At 22.9% G+C, this 22,625-nt stretch overlaps 7 protein-coding genes across 7 annotated transcripts; 3 read left to right on the top strand and 4 right to left on the bottom strand. All coding sequences in view use genetic code 6, as the record gives it.

Annotated features, from left to right (window-relative positions):
* Nucleotides 1-749: 749 nt before the first annotated feature.
* TTHERM_000630368 (hypothetical protein) lies at nt 750-1,289 on the bottom strand (the record flags this gene model as incomplete). The annotated part of the gene is made up of 2 exons (XM_012799393.1): nt 750-1,068; nt 1,120-1,289. The coding sequence occupies 2 exons, from the start codon at nt 1,287-1,289 to the stop codon at nt 750-752; spliced, it is 489 nt and encodes a 162-aa protein (XP_012654847.1).
* Nucleotides 1,290-3,813: 2,524 nt separating this feature from the next.
* Nucleotides 3,814-6,683, top strand: TTHERM_00630410 (transmembrane protein, putative; the record flags this gene model as incomplete). Its single annotated transcript, XM_001022765.1, has 4 exons — nt 3,814-4,813; nt 5,232-5,452; nt 5,621-6,167; nt 6,259-6,683. 4 exons carry the CDS (start codon nt 3,814-3,816, stop codon nt 6,681-6,683), a joined length of 2,193 nt encoding a protein of 730 aa, XP_001022765.1.
* A 2,164-nt stretch (nt 6,684-8,847) lies between these two features.
* On the bottom strand, nt 8,848-11,195 carry TTHERM_00630430 (3'-5' exonuclease; the record flags this gene model as incomplete). The annotated part of the gene is made up of 4 exons (XM_001022767.1): nt 8,848-9,532; nt 9,598-10,586; nt 10,642-10,994; nt 11,054-11,195. 4 exons carry the CDS (start codon nt 11,193-11,195, stop codon nt 8,848-8,850), a joined length of 2,169 nt encoding a protein of 722 aa, XP_001022767.1.
* Nucleotides 11,196-12,374: 1,179 nt separating this feature from the next.
* On the top strand, nt 12,375-15,007 carry TTHERM_00630440 (3'-5' exonuclease; the record flags this gene model as incomplete). Its single annotated transcript, XM_001022768.2, has 4 exons — nt 12,375-12,525; nt 12,610-12,962; nt 13,028-14,001; nt 14,368-15,007. 4 exons carry the CDS (start codon nt 12,375-12,377, stop codon nt 15,005-15,007), a joined length of 2,118 nt encoding a protein of 705 aa, XP_001022768.2.
* Nucleotides 15,008-16,697: 1,690 nt separating this feature from the next.
* On the top strand, nt 16,698-17,590 carry TTHERM_00630450 (glutathione S-transferase, amine-terminal domain protein; the record flags this gene model as incomplete). Its single annotated transcript, XM_001022769.3, has 2 exons — nt 16,698-16,886; nt 17,003-17,590. 2 exons carry the CDS (start codon nt 16,698-16,700, stop codon nt 17,588-17,590), a joined length of 777 nt encoding a protein of 258 aa, XP_001022769.1.
* Nucleotides 17,591-18,956: 1,366 nt separating this feature from the next.
* Nucleotides 18,957-19,997, bottom strand: TTHERM_00630460 (prenyltransferase and squalene oxidase repeat protein; the record flags this gene model as incomplete). The annotated part of the gene is made up of 1 exon (XM_001022770.3): nt 18,957-19,997. One exon carries the CDS (start codon nt 19,995-19,997, stop codon nt 18,957-18,959), a length of 1,041 nt encoding a protein of 346 aa, XP_001022770.1.
* Nucleotides 19,998-20,821: 824 nt separating this feature from the next.
* On the bottom strand, nt 20,822-22,235 carry TTHERM_00630470 (transmembrane protein, putative; the record flags this gene model as incomplete). Its single annotated transcript, XM_001022771.3, has 3 exons — nt 20,822-21,354; nt 21,587-21,868; nt 22,046-22,235. 3 exons carry the CDS (start codon nt 22,233-22,235, stop codon nt 20,822-20,824), a joined length of 1,005 nt encoding a protein of 334 aa, XP_001022771.2.
* Between the last annotated feature and the right edge of the window lie 390 nt (nt 22,236-22,625).

The following is a 22,625-nucleotide window of genomic DNA, read 5'->3' as shown; positions in this document are numbered from 1 at the left end:
TTCTGTGTCTAATTAGTTAATTTCTGGTTGATAGATACTATCTATTTTGATTTAAAAATTATGAGCAAAGTGTTTCATCTCTAATTGCTAAAAATACTTATAAGGAATTAGCTAAAAATGTAATGCTCGTTCATTAATTATTATTTGAAGTAAAAATCAATTCTAATATCAAAAGATGGAAAAATATTTTTTAATGAACTAATTTATTCATAGTTTTCTAACACAATTTTTCATTACGCATTGAAGAGTTTATAAATATAGAAATGAATATAATTACTAAAAAAAGGTTTAAAATTTTGAAGGCTTCTAAGAGGTTTATTGTTAAATATTGATCAGTGGCACTAATTTTAGGTTAAGAAAGGTTAATTAAATTTAAGAGATTTTATTACAAATATTAAATATTATTAATTCATTTTGATTAACTTTGAGAGTTGTTGGTTGATTTGTGATTAATTAATAAAAAGTATATCTATCTATCTAGTTTGTAAGAAAACTTAAAATGAAAGAAGAAGATAATAAGATTAGTGTTTTATTGAACAAAAATGATTCGAATAACAAAAGGAGCAGATTAAATATTAAGACTAGTATAGAGAATTAGATTAATTAGCATGGAAAAGTAGAAGAAATTCTTATTATTGTTCAAATGTATTCATTTATTAAGAGTGAAGGAGCTTTAGAGATATCAGAGGCTTTTTAAGATTAAACATATCTCAAATCCCTGATTCTTATAATAGAAACTTATAATATGATCAATTGTGCAGGTGCCAAAGCTATTGGTTAAGCCTTATCAAAGCTAAATAATCTTACGCATTTAGAATTAACAATAGATTAAAATAACAGCATATTTACCAATGGATTCGTAGCTATAGCTAGAGGATTATCTTGCTTAAATAATCTTACAAAATTACACATTATGTTAGGAAGTAAAAACTTTGTTAACAAAGAAGGAGGAGTGGCTCTTGGTGAAGCGTTTAAAAAGCTTGGCAATCTAAGTGTTCTTTCTATTATATTGGAAGAAAATTATATCTGTGATGAGGGAGCCATTTCAATTGGGGAAGGATTAGCTTACTTAAAATAAATTGAGTAGCTTTAATTTACTCTTTTATATAATAATATTACTAATATAGGCATAAAAGCACTTGGCCAAGGCATATCTTAAATGAAAATACTAAGAATTCTTGAAATTAAAATACGTAGCACTAACAAATTTGATGATGTAGGGTTAGGATAATTTTTTCAAGATTTTGAGTTCTAATTTTTAAAGGATTTATGTCTCTTTATTGGAACATGCATTGAATTCAAGTAGTTCTCCTGTCAATCTTTAGGGCATTCTTTATCAAAATGCAATAATATAGAAAAAATAAATTTAATTGTTTTCTCAGATAAAATAAATGATGAAGGATTTTAGAGTCTAGGCAAGGGTTTAGTTTCCTTAAATAAATTATAGCAGCTAAACATATTTATTTACCAAAGCGATATACAGAGTGGCTATTTTACAGGATTTTAAGAGGGTTTTGTAAATTTGAAAGAACTTCATAGTCTATGCCTAAAAATTTCATTCAACAGATATTAATCTAAATCAAATAAAATCATATGTGATCTTGGCCGCTCATTTTAGTTCTTAAATAATTTAAAATCACTGAAATTAACTCTAGATGGTGAAAATTTTGAAAACCCTGATGGACCTTTTGCACTTGGTTTTGGCTTAAAGCATCTAAAAAATCTAGAAAATCTACAACTTAACATAAATCTGTATGAAGGAATAAAGGAATAATGCTTTTTCTAGTTAGGAGAAGGTTTAAAAGAACTTGTTAATTTATAATCCCTGTCATTATTGTTTGGACGCTTAATATTTTCTATTCCATCTGTAATTTTACAGCACTTATAAAATTTTGTACTTTTAAAAACACTTCACATATCTACTAGTTATCATTATAAATTAACGCTTCAAGATTTATATGATCTAGGATAAAATATTGGAAAGCTAAAAAGTTTAAAATAGTTAATCCTTTACATTGATTTTTAAACACATGGTAAGGAAGGAGTCAAGTAGTTATTAAAAGGTCTCTAAAATCTAAAAAAGCTGAACTAAATCGTTAATAATTGGAGAAATTATAGTGGTAATCAAAAATAAATTCGCTAATAAGCAATTAAAAAATTAACGCACTTAATTTTGCTAAAATTATGAGTGATAACTTATTAATTAAATATAATAAATAATAAAAGGTATTTTAATTAATTAATATATTTATTTAAGTTATTATAAAGTTAATTAAAACAAACTTACTTTATGTCATATGAAAATATTTTGATTTTTATGTCTTTAAAGATAAAATGTCCTTATAAATTATAAGTAAATAAATTTATGTTGAAATAATTATTTACAAAAAATTTTAATTCATTTTTTTTTGGTAATTAAGATAAAGACTTTTTATTAATACTATTAAGGTAATTCAATTGTTTTATATAATCTAAGCTACTTTAATCCCTCAATATCATCTTTTCTAATTATTTTAAACTCATAAAAAGATCATATTTTTTTTAAGTGGTATGTATGTATGTATGTATGTATGTATGTATGTATGTATGTATGTATGTATACAGTATATTAAATTTTACGTTGTAACTGATTTAAAATAAAGCAGCCTAGAATTAGAATCAGTAAATTATACGTTAATCTTTTTATTTATTAAAAAAAAATCACTAACGCAAGCAACAAAAATTCTAGCATTTATTTTGTAAAATGTTATTAAGATTATTGAATCAATTTTATAATAAATTTTTTTAAAAATTTTTTATCAAAGCCATTATTTTACAACTAACTAATTAACTATTCATATTTATAAAAAAATTAAATTTATTCAAGCATGTTTATGCAAATAATTAATTAATTACGTTTCTTATTTTTAAATAAACACTTACTTAGATCTAAATTAATTGATTTAACATATCCTACCTAGTTATCAGTATTTTAAATTATCACTTAATTTATTTAAAAATAGTATAAATTTGAGCTCTTTTTAATATCAACAATTATTTTATATTACTTCTCACTTTAATAGTCTAATTTTTTATTACAAATAATCTTAATTAATTAGATAAAAACATATTCTAAATTTTATTTTCATTGAATTTAAAAATCTATTCAATAATTTAATTTTGAATTAGATTTTGTTGAAAATAATTTTATTTTAGCAGATTTTAAAATTTAATTGCAAAGAAACTTGAATGAATAAGCAGTTATATATTTAAAAACGATTATAAATATTGTTAATAATTTTTTTAAGTTTGAAAATAATATTTATTGTATTTATAATTAAAAAATTTCATTCAAAAGTTTCATAATATAATAAATATTTTAGTAAAAAATTGGTAATTATTAACATTCATCATCTTTAATTTTTATATTAAAAAAAAATATTCCACTGTTATTTTTACTATGATTTGATTTAAGCTTTTATTTTGTTTCAGGTTTATGAAAAAAATTTTATTTAAATATTTTTATAAATTTTAAAGTCTAACTAAGCATATTTATTTATTTTATTTTGCTATTCAAATTTATTAAAAAGGGAATAGAATTTATTTTCTGATTATATTTTATTTTATTTTTATTTAGTTAATTAGTTAGTTACAAAGATATTAATAAACAAAGTATTAAAGCAGAATATATGTAAAATATGAGTTCTAAAATTTATTATAGATATAAATAGTTAAATGCCAATTAGATTTTATTAAATCTTGTATCTTTTTTATTTGTTTAAACAAACATAAATTGTAATTTTATAATTTGATTGATATATTAATAAGATAGGAATGGAAAGGATTGTGGAGTCTAAACCAAAGTTAGTAATGGAAAATATAAAAGCTAATATATTTTCTACAGTATTTTTAATCATTTTAGGAGCACTGTTATTATTAACATATTACTTGCTAAAGGATTATCTCACAGTTTTATGTTTTTCTTTTATTTCAGCTATAGCCATCAAACCAACCAAAGATTACATTTTGAATTGGATTATATCAGGCAGAAAGAACAAATCAAAAAACAACATCTTGCAAGAGAATTACTTAGTCCAACTGTTCACAGGGATATACCTTTTAGTCACAGATTTTAAGAACAATTATATGGGCGTTTGGGAACTTATTGTAGATGTTTTGAATTCTATTAAACATTTTAGGACAGATATTTTTTCATTGCTACGTCTCACATTAACATACATTTTAGTTGCTAAAGTAGGTATTGCTTTGAGCTTTGTGTCTATTGGATCTCTGCTTCTTTTTGATTTATTGATTCGCCTCTTTATATACACTTACCGTCGTATCTTTAAAGCCTACCTTGAAGAAAACGCTGAAAATGATAATGCTACTTAGTTAATTATTGACGAATAAGATCAACAAAACAATTAAAATTCAGGCAAAAAAGGGAAAAAGAGCTAAGTTAAAAATCAGCTACAATAAACTGTTGTAGAGAATGAGGAAGCCAAACAAAAAAGATTGAAAACTGAGTAAGAAGAAGAGCAATTTTACAATTCGCTTGTTTCTACTCTTTGTGTTGTAGGTTTTGTGATGTCAATAATTTTTATTCTTGTATTTTTTGGCGGATTGTGCTTTTGGGATATAATAGATATTCGTAACAAAGCTTCATAAACTCTTTAAATCTAATTAAAAGAAGTGAATAACTTAATAGAGTAATAAGGCATTAAATCCTACCTTGATGAATAATTTATCAAAGATTAAATTTTAAGCTAGGTAGATAAACTAGATACTTATATGAGTCAGTCAAATCTTTTACCAGCCATCCAAGTATTTTAAGGTAATATCATAATGTTTTCATATATTTTTTATTAGCTTAAAATTATAAAATGAGACAAAAGCAAAATAAATTTTTTGTGTTCGTTAAAAAAAGATTTTTAATAGAAATAAAAGAATAACTAAGAATTTTCTTATTCTTAAATGTTATTAAACTAGATAGTTAGTTAGTTTATCATATTAAATTAGATTTTTATTGTAATCAGCTGAGAGTAAAGATCGATAAATATTTTATTTATTGAATTTTGAGTTATTTAAAATTTTTACTCAAAAAAATAAATCATAATTTGATAACAATATTTTCTTTCTTGGATAAAAAAAGAATAAGTAAGCTAAATAGAAATTACTTGGTTAGCCTAGCTGAATAATTATTTATTTATTTAAAAAATCTACATATTATAATGAATTTTGAATTAAAATAGGAGTTGTTAATAACTACTTTAATAACACAAATTCTACTTTAGAAGAACAAGAAGCAACTTATAAATTTAGATAAAATATAGAGTTATGTCAAGAAGGTTATATCAAGTATCTAAATAACTCATATATTCCACAATTTATTATAAGTTCTGCTAACGAAGTTACAGCTGTTGTCTGCTATATTCAAATTTTTATTAAGCAAATGGACTTCAACATTAATGAGGTATTTATTTTTATTAATAAATTATTTACATTTCAAATATTCTTATGAAATTTTCTTAAAAAAACATACAAAATTCTTAAAACAGGAATCAATAAATTTTTGAAAGATTAAATAAAAATTTGGTTTTACTATAATTAAATAACTAACTAAGTAATTAATTAATATTAGATCTTGAATAACTTGAAAAATGTTGGAGGAAACCTTTATTAAAATATCCAAAAAATAATAATTTGGATAATTTAATCTTTGTTTACTTTTTTGTTTTCGATAATTGACTACTTGTTATAAACTATTATCTATCTCACTAGTTTATTCTACCTCTTAAGCTCACCTTAGTTTTCGTTGAATAAACTGCTGTTACTTCTTCCATTAGAAGGAGATATCAAGAAAAAATTAGAATTTTCTCTAGAGAAGAATATTAGAGGAGTGTTTGCTTCAAACTTAAAAATTTCATTTTATCACATAATTTTGACTTGGCTAATGCTTGATATATTTGATTTACCATTTTCATTTATTACATCAGTCTTAGCTGGTGTTTTGGCTATTATTCCAATTATTCCTGTTTACTTCATAACAATTCCTTACTGCATATATTTGTACTTCTCTGGTTCAATCTTGGAAATGGCCATTCTTTTTGTTGGATATGCACATATAAGTCTCCTTTCAATAGATGCTATCTATTCTAAAAACATTGCAGTTCATCCCTTTATTACAGGTAAACATTCTTTTTTTAATTTCAAATGATATGACACATTTAATACTGTAAACATTTATATTACAAATAAATAAATTTAAAAAATAAAAAGGTATTTGTGTTGCAATGGGTTTGAGTGTGTTTGAATTAAAAGGTATAATCATCGGGCCTCTTATAGTTTGCTCAGTTTATCTATTAGTTGATGTATTGGGAGAAATACAAGAAAGCAAAAAAATAGATCAAATTAAAAAAGGAAACCTAAAGAAGTTAAATTCTAATATCATAACACAAAAAGCAAGTAGCTCTCAGTAGTAAGAAGCCTCAAAAACATAAACTCCAGATGATCACAATAATGACTAGCAATAGCAAAAAAATTAGGAATCTGTAGAGCCATCAGAACCAAAGGAGGATAAGACCTCTATTGAAACTCATCAAAATCGTGTTAATCCTAAAAAATAATAATAGCTTGTCAATCCAAGTGATAACTAAATTGCCAAAAGAAACACAAGGACCAGATCAAATAAAAAAAATAATTGAAAACAATTTAATAAGAAATAAAAAATATATTTGGATGTATCAATCAATAAATATAAACTACATTATAACTAAAAATTTGATTTTAATATAACAAATTATATTGTTTTAAAAACTAAATCCTACCATTAAAACTAAGGATTAAAAATTTCTTTTATTATTTATTTTTTAATTGATTTGTTTGTTTGTTTAAAATATTTCATTTAATAAAAATTAACATGTTTAATTTATTTGAAAATATATATTGTTAAAAATAGGATTAAAAGGATATTAATGATATAATTTAAAAAATTGTGTAAAATGAAGTAAGTAAAAAAAAGATGAGAGTTAAAATAAGTAAATTTATCTGTTTGAGTTTATTGCATATTTTAGGAGATTTGAGCTGCTTAGTAGATTTTGTTTGTTTGATAAATTTGTTAGAAAAAGATAATATTTTGGTTGATAAATAGATATTTACTTCTGAATAAGCCATCAAAAATTTAATAACAAAGTGCACTACGGATAATTAAAACACTTATTAATAGATTGATTGATAGATAGATATAGAAACATATTTTATAAAATAGAAAAGATAGATAAAGAGATAGATAGATTCATAGTTTGATTGATTAGCTGATGAGATTTTTTAAATTCTTTAATAAGTAATTAGAAACAAATCCACTGAGGACTAAAATGATTACAACAACTATTGTATACTCTGCAGGAGATTTTGTGGCTTAAAAGTATATAGAAAAAAGCGAAACATATAGCTATTAAAGAGCTCTCAAATCCATCATATATGGTGCCTTATTTGCTGCACCAGTATTGCATAAATGGCATAATTTAATTCCAGTGCTTGCTTAGAGATATATATTCTATAGATTTAATGATATCTCAAAGTATACTAGGGCTTTTGTAAAGATGGTGATTGATTAAACAATGTTTGCTCCTTTGTTTAATTGTTATTTCTACATAATTATTAATTTGATTGAATTTTAATCATTGTAGAAAGGTATATAAAGTATCTAAGATAAATTATGGGAGACAGTAAAAAGTGGATGGAAACTTTGGCCACTTGCATAAATAATTAACTTCTCTTTTGTGCCAATCTAATATAGAGTTTTATATGGAAATGTAGTTGCAATGTTTTGGTTTACCTATTTGTCTTATATGTAGCACAAGCATAAGCAATTAATGTAAAACGCGAATGCGAATTTCTCATGAAATTCTCTTAAACTGTGTTTACTAAATCAATCAAAAATAAATTTTGTTGGAGTTAGAACAAAAAGATTATATTATTTAGAATGTGTATGTATATATATATATGTATATAGTTTAATATATATTTTTTTACAATATAATAAATATATTAAAATTTAATTCCTTAAAATTTCTTAGATTAAAAATTATTTTTAAGCTAATTTTTTTCATTTTATTTTTATTTTTAATTGAAATTTAACTTCATATTCTGTTATTGATACAAAATTATTTGCTTGTCTATAAAATTTATCAAAATTTTTATCTGAATCTAATTTTAGAAAAAATTTAAAGAGAAAGAAATATTTATTTTATAAAAAGGCTTTCTAGTTTATCTTTAATTACAAAATGTAATAAATAACCAAAGAAAAAAATATAATAAATTGTATAACAACCATATTTACTTAAATACTTCCTTATTTTCTCACAAATAATATTTATTTTTTCAATTTAGATAATTTCTTTTTTGATTGCATTTGAATTTTAAATTTATAAAATATAGAGGATGGATAACATGATTTTAATGAAAGTTTTTAAGAAGTCCAAGAATCTAAATGATAAAGAGAAAGACTTCAAGTAAAATTTGTAAATCGGAGAAATTAAATTTATAAATATTAAAAATTAACTTAATTTTTAAAAGCTAAAATAATTATTTTTTTTAAAATTATTTATTGTTAAAAATGAAAATCCTAAAACTAATTTACTAAAAATATTTTTGTATAAAAATATCACAGATTAAACTTATTTATCAAGGGTTAAAAATTTAAAATCCAAAATAACATTTTAAGTTCCTCATTTATAAAACTTATTTTTTTAGTTTTTAATTGAAAATAATTATAAAATTTTACAAATAACTTTACATTTTAATTTCAAAATTTTTATTATTTAATTTTTATTTTTAATAAAGGAATAACTAAAAGGACATTTTTAGTCATGGTTGCTAATTTATTCCTTCAGAAACAGTTATATGGCTTTGTTAGGAGATATCTTCTGTTTGATTACCTTCAATTTAATTGAAAACAGACTCTTTACCAAAATCTCTTGTAAATTTATGATTGACATTCCATCCAAATGGTAAATATTTTGGTTGCATAACATCTAAAAAGTGCTGTCTCCACATTTTTATGAATAAAATAATGTCATCTTCTGTTTTCAAATTTTCAACTACTTTTTATCCAGCCCAAATTCTCTCATTTTGTTTTTCTTCATCTTTAATATTTTTAGAGTCTTTTTCTAAATTAGAAAAGAAACTCCTAAATTCTTCATCAATTTTAATTTTTCCAGTGGTTGAGACTTTAAATTGTTTGTCCTTTAACTAAGGAAACTTATTTTAAATATCAGGTGTTTTGAGCAATTCGTCGAAATATTGTCTAATGTTTTCTTTACACTTTTATCTATTTTCTTTATTCATTTTTTCTTTGCTTTTTAAGTATGACTTAGTACTAGCATACATTCTTTAAGCCATATATTTTAAGCTTTGCTATTTAAAATACTGCTGTTTTTCTATTTTATATTACTGCAATAGTTAATCTTTTAACAAATCTGCGTTTTTTCCTGCTTTCTGGTGACATTTCACACATAATAACAAAATGTCATGAGATCTATGGCTTTTGTATCTATTTAATTTTATTTTAATGCATCGAACTATTTTATATTTTATGAGAAAGGAAATGAAATTTACTTATTTGGAAAATGAGTTCTGTATATAGAGGGAATAACATGATATTTAGTGAATTTTTCATCTTTTCCACAGACTACACAAACAGTTTCTCTCTTGCTTGCATAAAATTGGTTTTCATTCAAATGAATTTCTTGTTCTAATTCTTCATGATTCTTTCCATTAGGCTAAAAATTTAATTTTATAATTGTGTAAGGCTCTCTACTGACTAAAGTAGCTAGTCCTTTATTGAGATACCATTTAACTTTTTTTTCATCACAATTGCAAAGTTTCAAACCTAGTGGTGATAGAATTTAGCAATTTCCGTATGGTTCTTTTTTCAAGCAGAACTACTCCTCAAATTATTATGCTCTCTTCTGCTTCCTTTCTTCTTTTTCAGTGTGACTGCTAGCCTTTTTTTATCCATATTTATCATACTCTTATAATAAATTGTTTTTTTCTTCACTCTAATTCCATGAATTCAAAATTAACATGATTTTCTCCCTTTAGCTTTACAAAAATATAAGCGATTGGGGATATTTGATATTTTAGAATGTTTATAAGTCTAAATCTTCCAACAAAGCAAGTTTATTACTGTTTAAATCATAAATTTTAAAAGCTAGTTCTAAAAGCGAAGGTTCCAATAACAAATTATTAGCATTTAAGTTATTTAATTATGAATATTCATTTTTAAGTTTGGCTATTCTACAATATATTACGTTTATTATTCTGTATACTTCTGATTACTTGTCAATTTATGATGCATATAACTCTTAATGCTTAAATTATTTCTAAAATAAATCAAAAAAGTACTAATAATCAAACTTCTTCTTTTCATATTTCTTTAAAGTTTATTACTGCATTTAGTTAATGACTTCAATAGTTCTCTTAAAACCGACACTTTATATAGTCTCACACAACAGTTCATATCTAATTTTTATTAAGTAATGAGAATCCAAAGCAGCATAGTCTAACTATTCTTTGCTTAAAGGTCTATTTGACCACTCTGAAACCTTTTGGAAAATAAATAAAATAAAAATATATATAAATAAATACTGATTTATTTACTTATAGCTCTTTTTTCTTTTGCTTATCTAATTTGTAATTGCAATAGCGATCAATCAGCTAAATAAGTGAATTATCATCAGATTTTTTTAGGAAGCTTGCACATTCTTTTACATCGAAGTAATTTACTACTGATAAATCAAAATCTCTCTTAAGCCATAAAATATCTTATTATCCAGCATAAAAAATTTTAATAATGTCTTTGCACAAAAAAACTTTAGAAAGACACTCATTAATTCCTTATTTGCTGTTGATGCCTAAAACATCTATCAGATAGTCATTTTAATCAGTTGAAATTTGTATCAAGCATAAAAATCCTTCATAGGTCTTGGCAAAGCTCTATTCTGTATCTATTCCTGTATATTATAAATAATTTACATAAACAATGTAAAAATAAATAAATTTGAAAAGTTACCTAACCTAGTTTATTCTAAAAGTATTGGAATTAAATCCTGCAGCTTATTTAAAGTATCTATCAAAATATACTTTTCAGGCTAAAAGGGATTTAATACACTGTGATTATATTGTTAAAACTCTTTAATTGTGTAATTTTTCATATGAATAAATTATAGTAGTTCTCCTTATTATCTAATATTAATTAATAGATAGATATGTTTTTAAAAATAATCAGTTATTTGCAGATTTTATTAGCCTTTTGAATCACATATTCATTAATCTATTCTTATAGAAAACTAAAACCAATTATCTGATAAAATATAATTTAGTACAAACATAAATCAACAAATTAATAAATTTCTAGATGGTAGACATTTTAATATTAATCTAAAAAGAATAATTCTAAAGCTTATAACAAAATTATTTAATCTTCTAGAAGTAACAAATTAATTTCTTTCTTTATTGAAATTCTAGATTATTTCTCAAAAATTTTCAACCAAATTATTAAGAATAAATACTCAAATTGCAGAAAATTTAAGTTAAAAACATTTTTAATTTGAATAATAAAGCTTGTGAAAACATATTAACTATCAATCCTTTAAATATATAAATATTAAAATTATATTACCATTGAAATGCAATTTATTTATTCTTTGTTTGATATATCAGTTTCTCAGTATATTTTTATACTTTATTGTACTCATAAAAATAAATATGATTAATTTTTACTAAAAACATAATTAAATTCTTGTGAATCATCTTACATTTTTCAAATCTAATTCGAGTTTATTAGCTGTATTTGTGATTTATGTAAATGATTTTATCTATTAATTATAAAATTTTAGATTATTGTATTCAAATTTTTTTTTTTTTAAATGTTTCAATTTTAACTAAGCTGCTTTAAATTAAATTTTTTAAAAAATTAAGATAAATTTTTAATTTTAATAAAATAATTTTTATAAAAATCACATTTAAAATACCTCCTTAACATTAAATTAACAAATTAAATTTTGATATTTTTATTAATCTATTTACAATTAAGAGTATTCAAAAATGATAACTAAAATAATTTACATTAAAATAACTCTAAAAATAAATTCCTGATTCTAGCAATTAGAAATCTCTAATATTCTTTTGCAAAATAAAATAGAATTATTGACATTTTCTTTCGAAAAATCTGATAAAAAGTGTCTATAAGTAAATATATAATTAAATTAATAAAAAATTTAAGAATATAAAATCTGAGGTATACACTTTACAATTTGATTAACAAAATTGAATAGTTAATTGATTGATAGGATACTAATAAATATATAGATTTTTTTTGAATTTCTAAAAAAATGAGTGTTAAAAATAAGTATAATATATAAGACTTCGTAAATTCAAACTATTGTGAAACTAAACCATTTTATAATGGTTAATATATTTTAGTTTAAACAAAAGAGCAACTCCGCGAATGCATTTAAGAGATCAAACAGTTTAACAAAATAGGTATTATTTAAAAATTTTTTTTACCAATCATTCAATAAATCATTAAAAATATTTATATATTTATTTATTTATTAATTATAAAAGGAGTTGATACAGAATAGAGCTTCATGCAGACTTATTAGGCCTTTCTTTGTTTAATTTAAATATCTACTGAAGAGAAAGATTATCTGATTGATTTACTCTCAATAAATGACAAATAATATATTAAGTCAGAGATTGAGTAAATATTCCTGGATAAAAATATAATTAAAATTTTTTATGCAGGATAAACTGATATCGTATGGCTATAAAGAGACTATGATATTTTAATATCTAACTATTTTGATATTTAAACTGCTGCAATATTTTTAAATAAGGATGAAAGCTGGTCTTTAACTTATCTTCTTTAAAAATACTGCGACTATACTCTTGAAAAGAAAGAGAAGAAATAACTTTAAGTAGAATTTCTTTATTTGTTTATTTGTTTTATTAACTTCTATTTTTAATTGTTGATAAAAATTAGCTTTCAGAATGGTCTGATCGCCCACTAAGTGAAGAATAATTAAATTATGCAGCTCTCGACTCTCATTTCTTAATAAAAATAAGATACGAGCTACTTCACGAAATGATCAAAAGACTGGATTTCTAAAGAACACTAGAACTTCTTTACAAAATGCAGAAAGCTACATCTAAAAAATATGAGAAAAAGCCATTTGATGAGTTATTTTACTTCTAAGCTTTCGAAAAGTAATCTAAAATTTAGGTTAATAGTATTGGAGCTGGGCTTAAGAGTACAACAGAATGGAAAATTCTTAATATAATTTTCTTAGAACTTGCAGAATTGAGAGAGAGTTACTCTGAATAGTAAAATAGATATATTCAAAGTGTTTTAACAGAAGAATCATTGCTGCAAATAGCTTATTCTACCTTTGATGAAATATAATATAAATTAAAAAGTGTATACGAAATTCAAAACTAAGACTAATTTACTGAAAAGCATTCTTAAGATTTCTTGAATTCAAATAAGGAGAAAATAATTTCAATTCTAAATAGACACACAATTGAATTAGATAAAATTATTGAGAAATACGAATTGCTATGCATACCAATTAAAAATAAAATGCATATCCTTCAGCAAAGAATTGAGAGGAAAAATAAGACATTCTAAGAAAAATACTCGATGAAGACTGTACCTTACGAAAACTGCTAAATACTTTCACCAGATGGACAGCAATTATGTAACTGTAACAGTAAAAAAATTTAATGGTATCTTAAGAAAGGGTTAGCTCATCTTGTAAGCGAAAATCCTACAGTTATCAAACTTAACTTCTAGCCAAGTGGAAAGGGAAATTTTGATTTGGAGGATTAGAAGATCTTTGAAAACAATTACTATTATGTAACAGAAAGAGAAAACAAATGTGTTGTCTGTGGTTCTACAGAAAAATTTGCTAAATTTTACGTTATTCCATCTCTCTATAGGCGTCATTTTCCAGATATGTAACAAATCAATTTCACAAAAATTTTTGTTTCACCTTTAATAAATTATTTGCAATGAGGTTTTATTTAATTAAAAATTATATTAATTAAATTTAGAAATACTGTAATTTTTATACACTTCCCTCCTCCATGAACCCTCCTAATTTTTTATCTATAAAGGCTAAACAAGCCATTAAATTTTAAAATTTAAAGAAAATGGAAGGGCTAAAACTAGAATAATTACAGTACTTAGAACTTTAAATTTTAATTGAAAATAAAAAAAATAATTGAAAGTATTCAATAGTTTAATGAAGGACTATTCAAACATGAAATATATTTTACAAATCAAATAAAATTAAAATAAATTTTTGAATATAAAAAAATTAGTTTGAAGAGTCATAGATCTTAGGATATACTGCTTTTGTGTATGAATTGCCATCAAAGAGCAGGAACTTACTGTGATAAAAAGATTGACGAAATTTGTTAGTAATATCAAGTTGATAAAATTAGTTTGTAGTATGCTTCAGTGGTGTAAGACGTTATCTAAAGATTGAGCAGGAGTGCTAGGTCTTTCCAGAAAAATAAGTCTCATATGCCCAAAGAGAATAAGAAGAAACTAAAATCAATAATTAGATAGAACTATTAGGATTTTATAGAGTTAAAGGATATTCAATAAAAGATAGATATTCACCCTGATTCTTATTTTGGAATTAACAAGTAAAATTAAATTAAGATTAATGATAAGTTTATATCATATTGCTTGGAAATTGATAACTTTAAAAAAATTGGTAAAGAGAATTCATGTAATGATTTTAAGAATTAGCATGGTAAATATGTAGTAGAATAACTTAAAAACTTAAAAGATCTTACTGAATTTGTTCTTATGTGGCGTTAGTATTTCATTAAAACAATGTAGCCTAAATATTTACCAAGAGATTGGACAGAAAAGCCTAAAAGAGTAGAACCAGATAACGAAAGTAAATATGATAAAAAGCTTGAATAGATTCAAATATTTTCAAACTAATGACAAAAATATTTAGTTAAAAATAAATGATTTTATAAATTATAAAAATAAATATTTAATCTACTAAATTTTGATATAAATATTTCCATTAATTTATTCATTTTTTTATTAATTTATTCTTCCTTAGTTTCTTTTCAAGATGTATATTTGATTGTTTCATATAAACTATACCAGTTCTTTATTATTTTTATAAATACAAATTAAAAATACGATAATGAGTAATTTTAATAAATAATTTTAAATGCTTAAGAAAAATAAAACCATAAGTTCTTTAAATTATTTAATGATAAGTATTTTTTTAAAAAATTTATTTTATCCTAAAATATTAAATATAACACAAAATTAATTACTTAAAACCATCAAATAATTTTTTAAAAGTAAAAAATATCAATATTCCAGAAGTGGTCGATTTATTATTTATGTGGGAAATTAAATTTTGATTTACTTATTTACATAGTATATTTTGAAATTGAAAAATATTTTCTTAGTATTTCAAAGTAAATTAATTTTAAAAAAGTTTATTTATTATTTTATAATTTTAGTAAAAGAATATTTCCTTTCACAATAAATGTAATTTTATTGCTTGTTTAATATAATCAAAGAATTATTAGATTTATTTAAAAATAAAAAAGAGGGATCGTAATTAGTTAATTAGAAGGTCAGTAATTTAGTCTAAATTTTTTTATAAATGGTTGAAAGATATATATTGATTGAAATTACTTAAAATGATCAAGTAATAACATAAAATAAAAAATTTTACACTTAGACACAGTATAATTTACTAATAAAGAATAATCTTACTGGCTAGATTTATTTAATATAAAGGTAATTAAATAATATTAGAAATTAATTTGTTTGTGAAAGTATAATAAATTTTAGATGAATTTATTCATAGGTATGAAGCTTGCTTTTCATTATTTTCAAAATAAGATATAAATAAATTAATATCATTTTTATTAGAAAAATATTTTATTTAATTAATTGAGTTGAATTTATTAATACCATTCTTTAAAATTGCTAATTATATTTATTTAAAGCTTATTAATAATTAAGCAATTAAAAAGATTATAAATAAACCTTATTAGATAAAGTTTTAACAAGATATTTATTTATTTAGAATTTTTTAAAATAAACCTTAAATTAGTTGATATACTTGATAACGAATGATATAACATTTTAAATTAAAATTTAATTATTTTCTTATAGCAGCTATGCAAATAGCTTTATAAATAGCTAATTAGCTTTTATTTTATATTTTATTTATATCTTTGGCTTTATTTTTTTTACAATATGATTGACAATTATTAATTATTTTTTTATATAAATATTTATTTTCATTTAAATGAGTAAAATAATATTATCTAATAACCATACAAAATCAAAGGATTTTTGTATGTTAAAATTTTAAAAAGATTTGGCTGATTTTAAAATGTAAATTCTTATTTTTTGTAAGTAAGTGATCAGAAATCTTGACTAGTTAGTACTATATCAGTTTTTACTATCTTTTTTTAAAGTTATACTTAAAATTTCACAAAAGAAGATTTCTAGAAGAATTTAGTTTTTGTTAAATAATATGAATTATTTATCACCTTGCAAAGATAATTAATTAAAATATACAAAACAAATAAAATAAATAAAATAAAACGCCAAACATAAATAGCTATCTATCTATCTATCTATCTATCTATCTATAATGTCCAAATTAATCTTCTACGGTTACTTAATTTGCCCTTTTGCCTAAAGAGTCAGATTCGCTTTAGAGGCTTTGAAGATAGATTATGAATTCGTTCATATTGATTTGCACGCTGGAGCTTAAAAAGAAGAAGCCTATCTCAAAATAAATCCTTTTGGAAAACTACCTTCAATTCAAATCGATGGAAAGGTATGCTTGTTATTTATTTATTTATTTTTTAACTTTTTAATTTGAAAAACTTATTTTAATACATCTTAAATGATTATTTTAATATTAATCACATATAATTAATTAATTATAAATAGGTTGTTTATGAAAGCTTGATACTTTTAGAATTTTTGGGAGATCATTTTGGTGGTGTCTTCCCCAAAGACGATTTTGCCAAAGCTGAGAGTAGAATTTGGGCTAACTACTTTGACTAAAATGTTGCAAGCAAAGTTTTTCCTCTGTTTGGCTTAAAGAAAGCTAATAATTAAGAAGGAATCGAGAAACAAGCTCAAGAAATTTTAAATAACATCAAATTCTTTACATAAAAATCAGGCCTTGAAGATAGAATTAAGAATAATCCATAGAGCTACTTCAACGGCAATTAGTTGAGCTTTGTCGATTTTGTTGTAGCTCCTCACATTAGAAATATTGAAACATTTTTTAAACTTTTTGTAGGTAGAAGTATTTACAGTTTTGCTGAGCCCAATGAATCAATTTAAAACTTTGAAAAGTACTCTAAAAACATACTTTAAAGCTAGCCTTATCTTTCAATTACAGACAAATTGAAATAATTACCTCCTATTGAAACTAACTCTTTCTTAAAAGAAATTGGAGTTGACTCTATTGAAAAGTTTAATTACGAACATTTCTTTAAAGAGTTCCATCAAAAAAAATTCTTATCTTGAAAAAATAAAAGTAATATATCAACCAAAAAATAAATTAAATAACTTAATAAAATATAAATATGTGTGCTAGTTAGTATGGTATATAAATATATCAACCATGTTCTTAACTTACTCATTTTTAAAGCTATGATTAAATTAAATAATTGAACAAGATTGAATATAAAAGTTAATAAACTAAATTTTTAATACTTAGTAAATTTATTTATTTATTTTTTTCATAAAACTTTTTTTGTAGTTTTAAAATATTAATTTAATAATATAAAAAATAAATATAAAAAGACTTATATAAATTATTTGAATATAAAAATAAATAAATTTTTATTTGCAAATAATAATCGTTTATTTTTTTAATATTTTATCTGGAATTTTTTATTTCAGTTTTAGTTAATTTGCATAATAGAAAATCTTTTATTTAATAATTAAAAATAAGGTATATATTTAAGTTAATATATCAAAATGTTGATTATCCTGATATAAAATCAATTAAAATAATATCATCATAAAGATAGAATGAATGCTCTTTTTGTGTAAAAAATGTAGATATTCTCTTTCATTTTTGAAAACTTGCTAAAATCATTAAAAAAAATAAAAATATATTTAATTCATCAAATAATTTTGTGATCTAATACTATAAAACAAAATTTTATTTATTGAAATTATTTTATATTTTCTATTTTTAACTTTGTCAGCTAACACTTTGATTTTTAAACTTAAACCAAATACTTATTTTTACCTTATTTTTTTATATTTAAATTAGCAGTTTGATAAAAATAAAAATTTAAATTCTTTTAGGATATTTCTTTAGCTAATTATTTTGAGTATTATCGTTTTTTATATTATTTATCTTATTATAGCCTTAGATATAAAGAAATATTCTAATGGTTATAACATTTTATTATCTTGCTTGAAAAAATGAAATATATTAACTATTTTTATTTGTATATTTCTTTTTAATACTACTTTAAATAGTTATTCATAATAAAATTAAATTTTTTATATCATCAAATTTCATTTTTATATTTTGATAAAATTTTTGGAAATAAAACATTTTAAAATTATAATGATAAAAAACTTATTGCTTATTTTTTGTTAGCCTTAATAGAAGTTAATATAAATTTTAATATTTTTTATCTTTTGAGTTTAGTTTAATTTAGTTTAGTTTAGTTTGATTATTTTTAGAAGAGAAACAAACAAATATTACATAAGAAAAAAGAAATAATAGATATATTGATAAATAGATAGATAGATATTTTGTAATTTAATATAAATAATATTTATATGTTTATTTTTATTGCTGTTTGCTTTTGAATTTATTAAAATAGTAATTTATTCATTTATTAATATCTTTCTGTTGTTCATTCATTCATCACAAAGTATTCACAATATGAGAAAGATGAGGGAAGTTTTTTAATAAAAGTGGTTTAGGTAGAGCAAATGTAGGATCTATGGGAACTAAATCATATTTTTATTAATTGAGAAGACTCAAAGCTGCTATTCCAAAGAATGTGTGGAAAACGTCTACACAATTCTCTGGTCTATCTGCAATACCTCCTTCAGAGTCTTGACAATCGAGAATGAAATTCTCAAGTCCTTAGCAATCTATCCAATTAACTCTTTAAATCATTCTAAAACTTGAATAAATCCACCAAGAGTAACAAACATCTGCTAATTTTTCTGGTCTACCATTAAAGCCTCCCTTACTTGTCTGCCTCTCAGAGAGCCAAAATCCCAGCTAGTCTTTGTCAAAAGCGTCTAAATATCCAGCTATTGTTAAAGCCCCAACTCCTGTAAATATATAAGCTCCATGGCTTTCTGCATCTGGACTACCTCCAAATGCACCATCGAAATTTCTGCATCTCAATACATATTCAGCTGCTTTCTATACATTAATTTCATTTAACCTATTAAATAGAGCTAAACTGCTTAAAGCGCAATAAGAAAATCTAGTATCGACCTCTCCCCATGTATCACCCATAAAACTTCCATCCTCTTTCTGAAGAGATTTGATATACCCTACAACTTTGTCAATATCGACCTTATTTAATTCCTCAAAAATAATCAATGTCAAAATTGCATAATGAGTCGAAGTTATATGAGAATCGTGCTGAGTGTTTCCACCAAAGCCACCATCCTCATTTTAGCAACTTAAAATCCACTTGACTAACTTATCTACTTTTTCTTAAGGTAGCTTAATACCTAAACAAGCTAAAGCATTTAGACTCCAATAAGCACCTCCAATACGTAAGTGTTCTGTAAGATAGTAACCTATTGAATCTAAGTCTTTTGACTTTTCTAAAGATAGCAAGTACTCTTCGTGTTGCTTTCTCAAAAAATTTCTTTATTTTTCTTAACTTGTTTGGCTTTCTACTTAAGTGTCTTGCTTCTTTTCTTCTTCTTCCTAACTCATTAGTAAATAGGCTAAATTATATTGATGCTAATATTGCTTTTTTATTTAACTTTTTTCAATTTAAAATGTTCTATATTATTTTTTCTAATCAAATATTAAAGAATGATTTATTTATATGATAATTAATTAATAAGTAAAAAACCAGTCTCTTTTATTTCATCTATATAAATATTCTATCTATCTATCTTTAATAAACATTAGAGTTCTGTTTAAATACTATGTTTAATACTTTTCAAATTTTCTTTAAAAACTTAATAAATTAATTCCAAATTATTTACTAATTGGTATTATTAGCGTGCTTGCTTGTTTGATTTGCTATTCATTTCTTATCATTATTTTTTCAAATTTACTTTTTAAAAACAATCTATTGAGATAATATTTTTATTACCAATTTATAAATCAATAAAAATATCCATTATAATATTTTAAATTAATTCAAAATGAATAATAAAATAAAAAAATCATTTTAAAATTTATAATTTCTTAGCTTTATAACTTTGAAATAGAATTTCACATAATCATTTTTTATCTGAATTAATAAATTAGATTTATTTTTTTATATAAAATACACATTTTAATAATTCTGTTGCTGTTTTTTTTAAATTTATTTTTGTAATATTGTATAACAAAACTTTAATATTAGAATTAAATTGATTTATTTCAAATAAATATAAATTATCTTTTTTGTAGTATTTCTTTTTTTATTAAATTTGACAGTAAGTACAAAGTATTCATGTAATAAAAATAGTCAATAAATAATATCTTTATAATATTATTTAATTTATACATAGCTTTTCTCATAATTAAGAGCCATATCATTCATTTCAATTACTATCTAATACTTGTTATTTCTTATTTTTTTGGATAAGTTCACTTTAATCTTAAGCTTCTTCATCATCGCCATCTTCATTATCATCACCATCTTCGTTATCATCACCATCTTCGGCATCATCACCATCTTCAGCATCATCACCGTCTTCAGCATCATCACCATCTTCGGCATCTTCGTTATCATCACCATCTTCGGCATCATCACCGTCTTCAGCATCATCACCATCTTCGGCATCATCGCCATCTTCGTTATCATCACCATCTTCGGCATCATCACCATCTTCAGCATCATCACCATCTTCGGCATCTTCGTTATCATCACCATCTTCGGCATCATCACCGTCTTCAGCATCATCACCATCTTCGGCAGCATCACCGTCTTCAGCATCATCACCATCTTCAGCATCATCGCCATCTTCGGCATCATCGCCATCTTCAGCATCATCACCATCTTCGGCATCATCACCATCTTCAGCATCATCGCCATCTTCGGCATCATCACCATCTTCGGCATCATCACCATTTTCTAATTTTATAGTTAAGAAATTAATTTAATGATAAAGTAAATTTAAAATTGTTATTTTAATTGAATTGGTTTATATATTGTAATTTTTATTTTATTAACACGTTTAAAATAAAACAAAAAAAAAATATTTTTTTAATAATAAATCTAGAAAATATGTATGTATTAAATAAATACAACGGGTTGGATATTAATAATAGTTTATGGTACCTATAATAATAAAATAACAAATTACCATCATCACCATTATCGTCGTCGTTTGAATCATCATCACCGTTATCTTCGTCTGAATCACCATTATCATCATCTGAATCACCGTTATCATCATCAGAATCGCCAGATTCTTCATCATCAGAATCACCAGACTCTTCATCATCAGAATCACCAGATTCTTCATCATCAGAATCACCAGATTCTTGATCATCAGAATCACCAGATTCTTCATCATCTGAATCGCCAGATTCTTCATCATCTGAATCACCGCTATCATCATCAGAATCGCCAGATTCTTCATCATCTTTTTATAATTTAAAAAAATATGAAAATACATTGAGAAATATGAGTAAAACTCAAATAAATAAAAGATTTATAGATTTATTTAAAAATATCATAATATTTTCTGATGAAAATAAATTTAAATTTATAAGTAAATAATTGTAAATATTTGTTTATTTTAAATTTTTTGTCAATTTACCTCCATTATCACCTTCATCTGCATTTTCTTCATCATCTTAAATAAGCTTGGGGGTGTTTTCAGTCATTTCAGTTTCTTTTGAAACAGCAGAATGGCTTTTTTAGATAGGTTTTTCCTTTCTTAAACCTCTTCCTAAAGCAGCGGTTAAAAGTAAAGAAATAAGAAGGAGCACAATAAATTGTTTTCTCATTAGATTTTCTTTTTTAAATGATTATTTAGGTATATTTTTGTTTAAAAAGTATTACTTTTTGTTCTTTATTTATTTATAAACATATAAATGAATTTAAGTTGAAAATTAAAGAGAAAAAAACATTAAAAACAAGAAAAATAATTAAAAAGTAAGGCGTTTTTATGAAAGGTTGGCATTACTTATTTTTAGTTCTAAAACGAAGAGAATAGGAGTGAGAAACAAATCAAGAAAGTAAGCCATGAATATATATAATTTCATTTTATATAAATGATGATTATTATTTAAAGAAAAATAAAAAATAATTTTACGATGTAAAATTTTTATATTTATGACTTGTAAAATTTTAATGAAATACATGAAAAATAGTGTATAAATTAAATAGATTATTTT

Source organism: Tetrahymena thermophila (genome assembly GCF_000189635.1).
Source record: "Tetrahymena thermophila SB210 genomic scaffold scf_8254470, whole genome shotgun sequence".
Taxonomy (NCBI): Eukaryota; Ciliophora; class Oligohymenophorea; order Hymenostomatida; family Tetrahymenidae; genus Tetrahymena; species Tetrahymena thermophila.
Note: the sequence above shows the minus strand (reverse complement) of the source record. Positions and strands in the feature narration are given on the sequence as shown.